The sequence below is a fragment of the Schistocerca nitens genome, chromosome 3 (genome assembly GCF_023898315.1).
Source record: "Schistocerca nitens isolate TAMUIC-IGC-003100 chromosome 3, iqSchNite1.1, whole genome shotgun sequence".
Classification (NCBI taxonomy): Eukaryota; Metazoa; Arthropoda; class Insecta; order Orthoptera; family Acrididae; genus Schistocerca; species Schistocerca nitens.
The window spans coordinates 683332227-683346039 of record NC_064616.1 but is presented as its reverse complement, the minus strand read 5'-3'; the positions used below and the strand labels follow the sequence as shown (position 1 = coordinate 683346039).

Genomic DNA, 13813 nt, shown 5'->3' with positions numbered 1-13813 from the left:
TGGAAAGAGTGTTTTTCTTAATAAACTTGGTTGTGCCAGATAACACAAGCAGGCTAACAGGGGAACATATTAAGCAAAGAGTTCAATTAATGTCTACTGCCAATTGATTTCATTAATAAGTTGTTTTGCAAATAAGTAATTTTATAGTACATCGTGTGTGTTATTGGTTAGTATTTGTCAGTTTTTAAATCTTTGTTAATCATTTCTATGGCTTTGATGATTTTTAAAAATTCCTGCAAATATTAAGAAAAATCGACTGATATATCGAAATATCGATATTTTGTCTCAATAATATTGACAACTTTTATAAATATCAATACAATATATATCAATATTTTAAAAAATTTTCTGATCCCTACTTCCTGGACTTGATACCAGAGCCCCCAGGCTCAGTTCTGCAGCAGCCAGACCCCTGCCGAGGGAAGGGGGCACGAAAGGGGTGGGGGGAGGGCAATCGGGGCCAGTGAATCATGGCCGGGGCAGTACAGACACTGCCATCCTGTGCTGGAGGTGGTGACCTTGTTCCTTTGCTCATAGGGGTGAGTTCCACTCCCAGAGGCTGTCATGCCATGCCTAACTGGAGTAAGCACTACTGAGCAGGCTTCCGGGTGTCAGCTTGGACATCATGGCCAGCTTGTTGGATGACAGCTGGCCACTGCAGTGCACAAGTCTACCATGCCATGCACTAAAGGGGGCGGAGCTACTACATCACAGCACTAACAATGTAGTAGCATGAATCTCAATAAAATATTTAAGCTAATAAAGGTATGCACTCTAACCATCACCAACTGCCACAGTCCAATCCTGCACAGAAGTGACTCTTCACCCCAGTCCACTTCAGTAAGAAGAGGAAGTTAACTGTTATAGTGAAACTTGCTTCTCTGCAAGTCACATCATCTTTTTCTACTTGCTTTACAAGTTGAAACAGCTTAAATGTAGTAAACAGTAAATATTAAACATTGTATGATAATTCAATTCTGAAACACTTTGGAAAATTAATATTGGAGGAACGAAAGGGGGGGGGGGGGGGGGGTGATAGGTAATTTACAATAGAAAACTCAAAAATCTTACACATAGTAACCGTTTCATTTCGTTATAACTCACCAATGACAAAGATGACAGTATACATCCATTTTGCAATAGCAGTGACACAAACATGAAATATGTTGACATCAAAATATATTTAGGAGACAAAACATTATGATTTATATGTGAACACATACACAGATCTCTCGCTAAGTAAATGCAATACTTTCCAGTGTTTCAACATAATAAGCTGCCTTAATAATATATATGGCACATCAATATCATCAAAGTAATGAACATACAGTTTTCATGCACCATCACTAGAAACACAATTTCCTACAATGATAACATTTATTATAACCCAGAAACATCTACTCTTAAAAATTAAAACTAGCTTCAGATAACACTTATTTTTATGCCCCCAAAATTTATTTTTTTATATCAAATGTTTTTGGCACATTTCAGTACATTGAGAAAATATGTTTATGTATATTATTACTACACAAGTTACTAATTTTTAAAAGAATATCTAGTACGTACATTAAAACACATAACATTCAAAACAATACTGTTACTGCATGAAATCAAAGTTATGTATAAAAAAACCTCCTTTGAAGCAAACAGAATAAAAAGATGTAAAGCAGAAAGTTGCTTCTAAATAATATTTAAGACATTCATTAAAGTACCAAGGAAGCTACTTAAAAAAGTTTCAGTTTGGAGTAAACTGAAAAGTCTGATGGATTATAAGTAATATTCAAATGTTAAAACAGAGTATTCAGATGTTAACTGAAAGCCAATAGAGTCCACATTCTCTGGGGTTTCTTTCTTGCAGGAAGAATAATGTAATTATGATGTTTTGGCTTAGATAACATATCACAACAATTGAGACCAAACATAAATTATATTGGTACAGGAATTCATAGACCAAGACTGCTTTTATCATTATATACACAATTAAAAGGTTGTAACTAAAAATCTTTGGTATGTCCCCAATAAAAAAGATTAAAGTATCAAAAACACTTTCTCAATCCAAAGCTTAGGTTGGCTTTATGTTCAGTCGCTCCTCTTGTTTCTCTTTCTGAATCCTTAGTTCGTAGTCCACTGGAGAGTGCTGAGGATTCAAACCATGTAGTTTCATCTGAACTGCCAAATCAAAGAGATAATCGTAGCACTCGCACCTAAGTGGGTGAAACAGAGTAGGTAAAATTTTGAATCTGCCCAACTGTTAAATAAATACAATTACATAACAAACATATCTCAAAGTATTTCAGATATATAATTTTTGAAATCCTTGTACATCATTATAAACAATGGAAAGAAGGGGAAAATTGTTTTTTAATATAGGGAGATGTTGATCTATACAATCAAGAAAGAGGAGAAAATTAAATTTTGAAAACATCTTTCACACAAAATATGCATCAAAGGAAGTTCAAATTTATCAAGGAGGAGTTAACAGTGAACTAAAGCATAACTTATTCCAGTATACCACTGACATCTGACTAAGTTAGAATTTGACACTATTCATGACAACACTTGTGTCACCAGCAGACAATGTAAATTTAGATTTTTTTTTTTTTTTTTTTGGTGAACAAAGGCAAACAATTATCATTTAAATCAGTGAGGGCTACAGCACCTTAGGGGACTCCATGGTGTATTACACCCCACTCAAGGTGTGTGTACACTGAATTGGCAACACGAAACCAGTGTTTGCAGCTGTGTCGGTACAGATCAAAGGAACAGTCTTCCTGGCCTGCTATCACTAAATGCTGCTACACAGCACGAGTGTTTGCTTTTACTGTCTGTATGAGGCACAGGAGTGCCTCTGGAATGTTTATATGGTTGAATTTGAAATGTGGAACAAATACGCAAGGTTTTGATATGATCTCCTGTTGCCAAAAAACAAAAAGTAACAGTATGTCTTTACTTCACAGGTATTGCTTTTCTGAAATTTGTGCCTTTCTTTGAAAGAACTGGCATTATAACATTCACTACAATTGCAAATTCACACAGTGACATCCTAATACTGTTATGAAAACTAGAACCATCTTCCAAATGCAGCTCACACAGCATATTATTTCTGTCACATCTTCTACAGTATGTTTTTGTCTGCCAGCGATGACTATGTCATTTTATTCGTCTACTTAGTTTGTCAAGTATTATTAATGCAGCACCAGGTCATAGGATAGTCTGATATGAATACACAATGTGAAATGATTGCTGCTAGTTAGCGTAGCAGACGATGCAAATACTTATGTAGAAATGTTTGTTGCTAGTGTAGATGGGGACATGAACAATGAACAACACTGCAAACATGTTGTGGAACAAGCTGCAAAGAATGTTGCAAACAGACATGTTTTTAAACTCAGGTTTTTCGGATACAGTGTTTGGGACATCTGAAACTGACTGTGGCTTTCTACCAGCAATCTGTGCACAATTTTAAACAGATGCCTGTTAGCCATGTAGTTCCATAACTATACACTTTTTATCCTGATCTATACTTCCATGTCAACTTGTGGTACTGTGATATGTTAGGCCTTCTCTAAACTTATCTGGTTACCTATACAAGTATCAGAGATATCATGGGGGACATCAACTGATTAGTTCTTATTGTTAATATAATAAAAGTACACTCTTCAATGAGACAATGGCTTCATCTACAAAAATACCATTTTGAAACCAAATTTACTGTTATTTTGGTTCAGGTTTTTAAGATGTGCCTGCATCCTGCTGCACAATGCTTTTACATTAACTTCAATTGATGTAGTTAAACAAGAGACAGGGCAACAATTCACAACATTTGTAAAAACTAGCATTTTCATTCTATGTAGAATTACTCTTTGAGAAAGAGAGATGATTCAGATATAAGCAATATTAGGCACATTTAAATTTAGAACTGGAAATACTGTCTATTCCCAAACACCATGTTATTGAGCAAATGATTTTCTATTTTTATTTTTTTTATTTAATTAAAAGTTGTGAGCGATTCACATGACAGTTGAGAAATGGTTGTTGAAAATATTATCTGTGTGTTTATCGACCATTACTGAACTCTTGATTTTAAAGAGAGGCTTTTTTAACACTAGAACGGACAGGCTGGGTCTCCCAGACCAAGGCAGATTTTCATCTGCAAGAGTACACTACTTATAAGTAAGCCATTCACTGTAGCTTTTCAGTGAACATTTCTAGAGACCACTACTTGTTTCATCATTCCTCTTTGTTTGCCAGTTGATTTCTGTTATGGGAAACATGTTATGGGTCATAAAGACCCACAGTTTGTCTGTTTACATTAGCTTTTTCTGTTTGTTTCTTGTTATAGTGACTGAACAATAAAACTGCTTAAAATGGCTTGTCAGCATCCACTAATTGAAGAAGGAATTTAAACACTGTTGTCAGAAAGTGGTGGTGGTGGTGGTGGTGGTGGTGGTGGTGGTGGTGGTTGTTTGGATTGAGATCCTAATTTTGTTACTGAAAGTGACCTGGAATCTGTTCACTGACTATTTGCTCGATTTGATAATAGATCATGTAAAACCTCTTTGCAAAAGTAACCCAAATACTGCAAGGTACTTGGAAAAAGAGGTGTTAAGGGCATTTTTAAGTCTTTTGTACATTTCTGGCATTCTTTATGGAGGCAAAATGAATATGAAAGAATTTTGAGACACTTGTAGCACAGAAACAGAAATCTTCCCCTCCAAGCATGTCACTGTGAAGATTTTGTCTTCTTTTGAGATGTGTTTGATTATATAATATTCACATAATGGATGTGTTCAAAATATAATGTCCTAAGGTAAACAAGATGCTGGCCATTGTGAATGTTTTATGCCCTTTTGAGCATTGCTGGTATAAATACATTGGTAGTATACATAGCAAACATAGAACTGGATATTTCAAGAAGATTATTTTTTCAAGCAATTGGGTTTGGAACTGATAAAATCTCACATGGCACAGAGAGCTAATCAGAAGACTATCCTGATGAACATTCACCAGCTGGCAGCATAGCTATCTGGAATAACCACTGAGAAGGAAGTTGTTCCAGAAGGCAAATTAAGTCCTTGTTCTAAATGCAAAGACAACAAAACAAAATATTTTTGTAAAAATTTTGGAAGCAGCTGTGTCTGTCCACTCTGTAATGTTACACGAAGATTTTGTAGCAAGTACACATTATCACAAAGCGAGACCACCATTTTTTTTTTATCAGATTGTATTATACACTAAAATGTGTAATACTGTGTGTGACATTCTTAAATTCATAGCTTTTAAGGAATGAACAAAGGGGTTTTAAATGTTCAAGAATGTTTTTAAATACTGAATAATTAATTTTAAGAGGAGTACTATCTTATTTTTAAAGAAATATATGGTAAATTTAAATACTGATAAACAATGAGACATATTTTTAGCACTGCTGTTGAAAATTTATGTCTTCCTTATCCTGGAACGTACAGGAAATGTTGGGACTGTCACACCCAGCCCACCCATTTGTGTTCTCTTTTGCCTGTCCATTCTAGGGTTAAAGCTAAGTAAGTTCTTTTTTTCACATTCCAAACCGTTCTGATTTTTTTTTTTTTTTCTTCTTCTTTGGGGCCTGCACTGCAAAATATGTCCTCTAATGGCATGGTTATCATCAATATCAGCCCACTACACTGCTCTTCAAATGGTTGTTATTTTATGAATCACAAAATTTCATGTAACAATGCCACAAATTTTACATAGGGCAAACCAGTAGAAACTTCAACATTAGGTATAAAGAGCATACCAGAGGAAGTGAAAACAACCTATCCACATTTTTTCAACATCTAAAAACAAAAAAACATGACATAAACCCATAAATGAAGCACTAGAAACGCTCCATATTACACAAAAGGGAACAATCATAAACATCCTTGAAGAAATAAGAGATATATTCACATGTGTACAGCAACCCCACAAATTTGCTGAATGAACAACAACCTGAAGCACAAAAAGCACACAGAAATCTTTATTCACATTATGAAGCAAGAAACTGCAGAAGGTAACAAATCACAGACACTAAATAATACATATCCATAGTAACAGTAATAACAACATGAAGAGTACACAACAAAATCACCAAGAAAACATAAAAAATCATAGACAATAACAAAATTATTTTAAAAAAAGTAACATAAAATTCTAAACCTAAAACACAATTAGCACCAAACCTATGGAGATAATATAACAACCAGAATTCCACACATCCAAATTATAATGGTAATTATGTAAGCATGTAATATCACTGATCCACTCTCATCCAAACTGTCAACAGAAAAACCGGGTATATAAAACCGACTGAAGCCAGACGTGTGTCTCCGATGTACACCTAAGGAGAAACTATTAATTATATAAAAAAAGACAGGTCATGGCAGCAACAATATTACACGTAAGGTAAGAAAACACCAAACGAAAGTATTATAACTTTTCTGATAATAGTTACAGACCACTGTAATAAGACTATCACTTACGTGGTTACAGAGCACCTGACGACGAAAACATGCCAAAATGGGCTCCTAGTGAGTGTTTTATACAATAAAATACAGTTAAAGAGTAGTGTAGCTGGGTGAACTGTTTTGATTTTATTATTTTCAGATCCTGTGCAAGTCCTTTCTAATTTCTCAGCTGCTTCTGCTAAAATTTTACAATTAATCTTACAATAATGTAGCTCGGCAAGATTTTATAACTTTGGATACTACACTAGTGGCCATTAAAATTGCTACACCAAGAAGAAATGCAGATGATAAACGGATATTCACTGGACAAATATATTATACTAGAATTGACACGTGATTACATTTTCACGCACTTTGGGTGCATAGATCCTGAGAAATCAGTACCCAGAACAACCACCTCTGGCCGTAATAACGGCCTTGATACGCCTGGGCATTAAGTCAAACACAGCTTGGATGGCGTATACAGGTACAGCTGCCCATGCAGCTTCAACACGATACCACAGTTCATCAACAGTAGTGACTGGCGTATTGTGACGAGTCAGTTGCTCGGCCACCATTGACCAGACGTTTCCAATTGGTGAGAGATCTGGAGAATGTGCTGGCCAGGGCAGCAGTCAAACCAGCAATGTCGCGATACGATAAACTGCAGTCATGATACGCTACAATTCGACCTATATCAAAGTCAGAAACGTGATGGTACGCATTTCTCCTCCTTACATGAGGCATCACAACAACGTTTCACCAGGCAACGCCTGTCAACTGCTGTTTGTATATGAGAAATCGGTTGGAAACTTTCCTCATGTCAGAACGTTGTAGGTGTCGTCACCGGCGCCAACCTTGTTTGAATGCTCTGAAAAGCTAATCATTTGCATATCACAGCATCTTCTTCCTGTCGGTTAAATTTCGCATCTGTAGCACGTCATCTTTGTGGTGTAGCAATTTTAATGGCCAGTAGTGTACATATATTCTTTTTTCCTCACAGTATCGTTATGTACTAAGGGAGGTATCTACATCTCTACATCTACATCCATACTCCGCAAGCCACCTGATGGTGTGTGGCGGAGGGTACCTTGTGTACCTCTATCGGTTCTCCCTTCTATTCCAGTCTCGTATTGTTCGTGGAAAAAAGGATTGTCGGTATGCCTCTGTGTGGGCTCTTATCTCTCTGATTTTATCCTCATGGTCCCTTCGTGAGATATACGTAGGAGGGAACAATATACTGCTTGACTCCTCAATGAAGGTACGTTCTGTAAACTTCAACAAAAGCCTATACCAACCTACTGAGCGTCTCTCCTGCAGAGTCTTCCGCTGGAGTTTATCTGTCATCTCTGTAATGCTTTCGCGATTACTAAATGATCCTGTAACGAAGCGTGCTGCTCTCCGTTGGATCTTCTCTATCTCTTCTATCAACCCTATAGGGTACGGATCCCACACTGCTGAGCAGTATTCAAGCAGTGGGCGAACAAGCGTACTGTCACCTACTTCCTTTGTTTTCGGATTGCATTTACTTAGAATTCATCCAATGAACTCAGTCTGGCATCTGCTTTACCGACGATCAACTTTATATGATCATTCCACTTTAAATCACTCCTAATGCGTACTCCCAGATAATTTATTGAATTAACTGCTTCCAGTTACTGACCTGCAATTTTGTAGCTAAATGATAAGGGATCTTTCTTTCTGTGTATTCGCATCACATTACACTTGTCTACATTGAGATTCAATTGCCATTCCCTGCACCATGCGTCAATTCGCTGCAGATCCTCCTGCATTTCAGTACAATTTTCCATTGTTACAACCTCTCGATATACCACAACATCATCCGCAAAAAGCCTCAGTGAACTTCCGATGTCATCCAAAAGGTCATTTATGTATATTGTGAATAGCAACGGTCCTATGACACTCCCCTGCGGCACACCTGAAATCACTCTTACTTCGAAAGACTTCTCTCCATTGAGAATGACATGCTGCGTTCTGTTATCTAGGAACTCTTCAATCCAATCACACAATTGGTCTGACAGTCCATATGCTTTTACTTCATTCATTAAACGACTTTGGGGGACTGTATTGAATGCCTTGCGGAGGTCAAGAGACACGGCATCTACCTGGGAACCCGTGTCTATGCCCCTCCGAGTCTCGTGGACGAATAGCGCAAGCTGGGTTTCACACAATCGTCTTTTTCGAAACCCATGCTGATTCCTACAGAATAGTTTCTAGTTTCCAGAAAAGTCATAATACTCGAACTTAATATGTGTTCCAAAATTCTACAACTGATCGACGTTAGCTCTATAGTTCTGCACATCTGTTCGACGTCCCTTCTTGAAAACGGGGATGACCTGTGCCCTTTCCCAATCCTTTGGAACGCTACGCTCTTCTACAGACCTACGGTACACCGCTGCAAGAAGGGGGGCAAGTTCCTTCGCGTACTCTGTGCAAAATCGAACTGGTATCCCATCAGGTCCAGCGGCCTTTCCTCTTTTGAGGAATTTTAATTGTTTCTCTATCCCTCTGTCGTCTATTTCGATATCTACCATTTTGTCATCTGTGTGACAATCTAGAGAAGGAACTACAGTGCAGTCTTCCTCTGTGAAACAGCTTTGGAAAAAGACATTTAGTATTTCGGCCTTTAGTCTGTCATCCTCTGTTTCAGTACCATTTTGGTCACCGAGTGTCTGGACTTTTGTTTTGATCCACCTACCGCTTTGCAGAAAATCCTAAGAAATTTTGGTCTTATGTCAAAGTCAGTACATAGAACTTTACTTTCGAATTCATTGAATGCCTCTTTCATAGCCCTCCTCACACCACATTTCGCTTCGCAGAATTTTTTGTTTGTCTGCTAGGCTTTGGCTACATTTATGTTTGCTGTGAAGTTCCCTTTGCTTCCGCAGCAGTTTTCTAACTCTGTTGTTGTACCACGGTGGCTCTTTTCCATCTCTTACAATCGTGCTTGGCACATGCTCATCTAATGCATATTATACGATGGTTTTGAACTTTGTCCACTGATCCTCAACACTATCTGTACTTGAGACAAAACTTTTGTGTTGATTGTTTGTTGTGGGGAAGGAGACCAGACAGTGAGGTCATCGGTCTTTTGTGTTGAACCGTCAGGTACTCTGAAATCTGCTTTTTGTCACTTTTGCTAAACAGAAAAATCTTCCTACCTTTTTTAATATTCCTATTTACGGCTCAAATCATCAATGCAGTAACCGCTTTATGATTGCTGATTCCCTGTTCTGCGTTAACTGTTTCAAATACTTGAAAGAAAAACTAGTAATTCATTAGAAAATAAATTGTACTTCTAAATTAATATAATCTGCAAGATAAGAGTCTCTAGTAAATTTCTTGAAGGAGTGATTTTTAAGGTTTAAATAGATTCCTTCTTTATTCTAACTGCTCTTAATAGGAGACCAGTTCCATTCTGAGGGATGCTGAAGATGTTAAACACAGGCATTTGTTCACCATGGTCAGGAAGACCATTTATATGACTTTCCAATTTAATGTGATATCATATGATCAGGTATATTTTGGTCTGGAAAAGAAAAAAAAAATTCATTACAAGGCTATCAGCAGCAGCAGCAGCAGCTGCTGCTGCTGCTGTTGAAAATTGGCGGTGACAAGACTGTAAGCACACCAGGTTTTCTATGTCTGCTTTACTGGCAGAATTTACCAAGCAATCTACAATACAATCTCAAGATACTGTAAGATTCCTAATCGCCCAAACTGGATACACTTAACAGTGCAAAAATTAGCCATTGTAATCAGTCACAGATAAAGTCACGTACAGCACCAACACAAATGAAATGCGTGTCTGTTTTCCTTTTCCACTGGTAACTCTCAGAACAGAAAAAAAATTCCAGACTTGGTCCTGTTACTATTCTACAACAATTAAAGAAAGTAGACAAACTTTTCTGTAAATAGAATATGTTGGTGTTATACATATAGTTATACTGCATTATAACTACATAGATAATGTTGTATCAGTTGTCTTTGTAGCTGAATAGGCGGGGGTTACCATTCAACTTACTAGAACTTATGTGAACAGCTTTGTATCTCTTTGGTGGGGAAGGTATGATATGCTCCCACTGTTGGCTTTGCTTGTTGCCCTCGGGCTCGAAATGGTGGCGCCACGTAAGGTCATGACGACCTCACCGTTCAACTGCAAGGGGCCTGCTGCTTGTTCAGTTCCTTGAGTGAGAGACCAAACACATTGTGCAGTGCTGTGGAGACACTTTGCAGAAACTGCAATGGTCCACAAAGTCAAAATGCACATGAATGCTGCCTGTCAGAATCATCCAGTTGCATGATAGCACCCACCCCCACACTGCTAATCGGGCGAAGGCCACGATTCAGTGATCTGGTTGGGAAACACTGCAACATCTTCCATACAGCCAGGATCTTTCTCCAAATGATTTTCAAATCTTTGGTGAACTGAAGAAAGATATGCATAGATATCAGTGTTGATCGGACAAGGAAGTGAAAGATTGGGTGTGGTTGTAGATCCATCGGTCAGTCAGTCAGTCAGTCTCTCTCTCTCTCTCTCTCTCTCTCTCTCTCTCTCTCTCTCTCTCTCTCCCCCCCCCTCCCGCGTGTGTGTGTGTGTGTGTGTGTGTGTGTGTGTGTGTGTGTGTGTGTGTCTAAAGAAGAAGGACACTGCCTGTAGCTCAGCAACAATCTGAATTGTATGTGTTGAGTGCTCATTGCCCCAGTTATACACGAGTCATTTTCTTTACTTCTTCCTTCATTTGTATTACACCCAGGACTTTTATAGTTTAACATTAATATAGAGTGATTTTTATATTCATATGACTAATCTCCCAGAATCGTAATAGCATTTGACCTCTTCTCCATATGCTGTTTGTGTACATTACAGTGGCACAAGTGGAGTATTCAAATGACAGCAAGGACAACTGTTATCATTGGAAGTCCATTTCTGTCAAACATGAACTGAAACATTCAGTGGCATCATTTTTGTCAGCCATTTAGGACTTTTAAATGGTTGGTTTTGACATATAAATCTGCAGGTGATCTACTCAGTATAGACTGAATTTAGGCCAACAACTCTTTATTAATGATTGAAGTATTTTGGAATATAATGAGTATTCTTTGTGGGGGCTATGTGTGTGCATATGTTTGCTCTAATTATAAACCAAAGATACTAAAATTTGTTCACAATGAGGAGAAAGATGGTTCCCTAGTTCTGAATTGGCAGAAATCAGTTGACTTCTGTCCATTCACTGTTTTGCATCCAGCTACTGCCAACCTCAGTGATCTAAATACAGCACCTTGTATATGTAGCCACTGTGAAGTGACTGTCGTGCTGCGTAGTAAAGTAATAGGTCTCTTGAGTGATGAAGCAGTTCCTGGCCAATCAGAGACAATGCCAGATAGTCTTCCCACTCCTTGAAGAAGGGCAAGGGGCATTACATTACAGAGTAGAGCAAGAAAAATAATTGATAATGCCATTGAATTCTGCATGCAGGAGAGCAAAACTAAGAGTTGCTCCACCCTGTCTCTCAGCTGACAAGGCGAATAGTGATAACACATGGGTAAGCTTCAATTCTGTGAGAATAATTCAAAGATTTTGTGAAAACAATGCAGGGAAATCACCAGACACTTTTGGCAAAAGAAGAGGTAAATTTCAGTTCAAATTTGTCGGTTCAACATTGCTTTAACGCTGCCTTCCCCTTTGTCTCAGTTACTTCAAAAGGGTCCTTTATTTGTGTATGTAAAAGAATTTCTTGCCATCCAGTAAGTGGCTGAAGTTTATTTTTTTTAGGAAACCCCACGTAGTGAACAATTAAGATACCATATACAGAGTATACTTCAACCAATTTAAAGATTAAAATGTGATATCATGACTTTTTTAACGTCTGTGCTTCTTATGGTAGTAAACATAAGGGATTTTATGAAAGGAGTATATACTAATTAGTAAAATGCATTTTCTAAAATGCAGAGCAAGTAATGGTCAAAGTTGGCATGGATATGAGGATACACTGACTGGCCATATTTCCACCAAAGTTGTCAACTACCAAACCATTTATGGTCGGTATTTCAAAAACACAATGAAATTTGGGCCACCCGTAAATAAATTCACTCGCCTGAAGTTTTTTTAAATGCTTTATTAAGCCTCATGAAAGAATAAACCTAGTACTTTACATAAATCAGTGTTATCAATCATCAGAATTTTAAACAGAATGAAAGGAACTTGGACAGAGTATCACACACATAGTTCCAAATTTAGTTGAGCATATCACCTTCCATTTCATTCATCTTAATCCTAAATCCTCATTTCACAACATCTGGTGCAGTTAGAACTAACGTTATCTGTTCTTCATTTATGAAGTCAATATCTGGGACTCGGGACCAAACAAACTTCATTCCTTGTTTCGGGAGATATTTGACATTATGTGTTATACCCGAATCACAGCCTGAAGCACAATAGCTTGCAATTTGGGCAAAATATGACATATTTGTTTTTCTTGGCTGCATGCACATTAACAATTACAAATGAGTCTGTGTGTATACTGATGGGTAATGTTTGTATTCCTCGGTTCCACACTGTCATTGGTATCAATACTGTTTAATAAATTATGTATCTGCCCACATGGGGTAACAGTGACCAATGGTCAAAGTAACCCCGAAACAGAGAAATCATGCACATGACTTCAGAAATCCTCTATACTGGCAGATATATACATGTGAGCAGAGCAAAAAATTAATGAGTGGTCTGTTTTGAGAATTAACCAAAAAAGATACATGATATAGTTGGAAACACAAAAGACTCCACAGTTAAATGATATTGGAGGATTCTGCACAACCAAATTTTAACACTCAGAAAAGTTGGTTTTCTCCTGTAGACCTTTCCTTTTACACGACCCCAGAGGAAAATGTCAGGTGGTGTTACATCAGGTGACCTTGGGGGCCATCAGTGTGGCAGTTAGTACTGCCTCTGCAGCTCTCCTTCTTGCACATCGGGTGCTGTGCCATGGCTGTAAGCAGCTGAGTTACGACTGGCAGCTGGTGTGTTGCTACTCCTGCCACCTCCCGACAATGTGGCTTCTTCTTTGCATGTTTTTCCCCTGGGGGGATTAATGAGCAAATCTTCACGTGCACCCTCATGAGCATGTTTCCTGAATCGGACCTCTTCTGTTGGCTCCATCTGTTGACGTGGCAGCATCAGCTGCCAGCGTTGACCTCGTGTTTGCCAGCCGCCTCGCCGCCTGTGCACCTGGGTGCAAATGGTGGAGGAAACTGTCTGCAGTCTTCTGCATCTGGTGCCTGTGTTGGCGAGCAACTGCGGCTTTAATGACTTTGCAGCTGTGGCAACT

At 38.1% G+C, this 13813-nt stretch overlaps 1 protein-coding gene across 1 annotated transcript in view; it reads right to left on the bottom strand.

The window, feature by feature from the left end:
• Positions 1-1067: 1067 nt before the first annotated feature.
• LOC126249713 (probable methylthioribulose-1-phosphate dehydratase) overlaps positions 1068-13813 on the bottom strand; it is a 93910-nt gene continuing 81164 nt past the window's right edge. Inside the window, exon 7 of the mRNA XM_049951393.1 lies at positions 1068-2204. Within this exon, the coding sequence (XP_049807350.1) occupies positions 2063-2204 (142 nt within the window). The 3' untranslated portion in view covers positions 1068-2062. The remainder of the gene's footprint in view (positions 2205-13813) is intronic.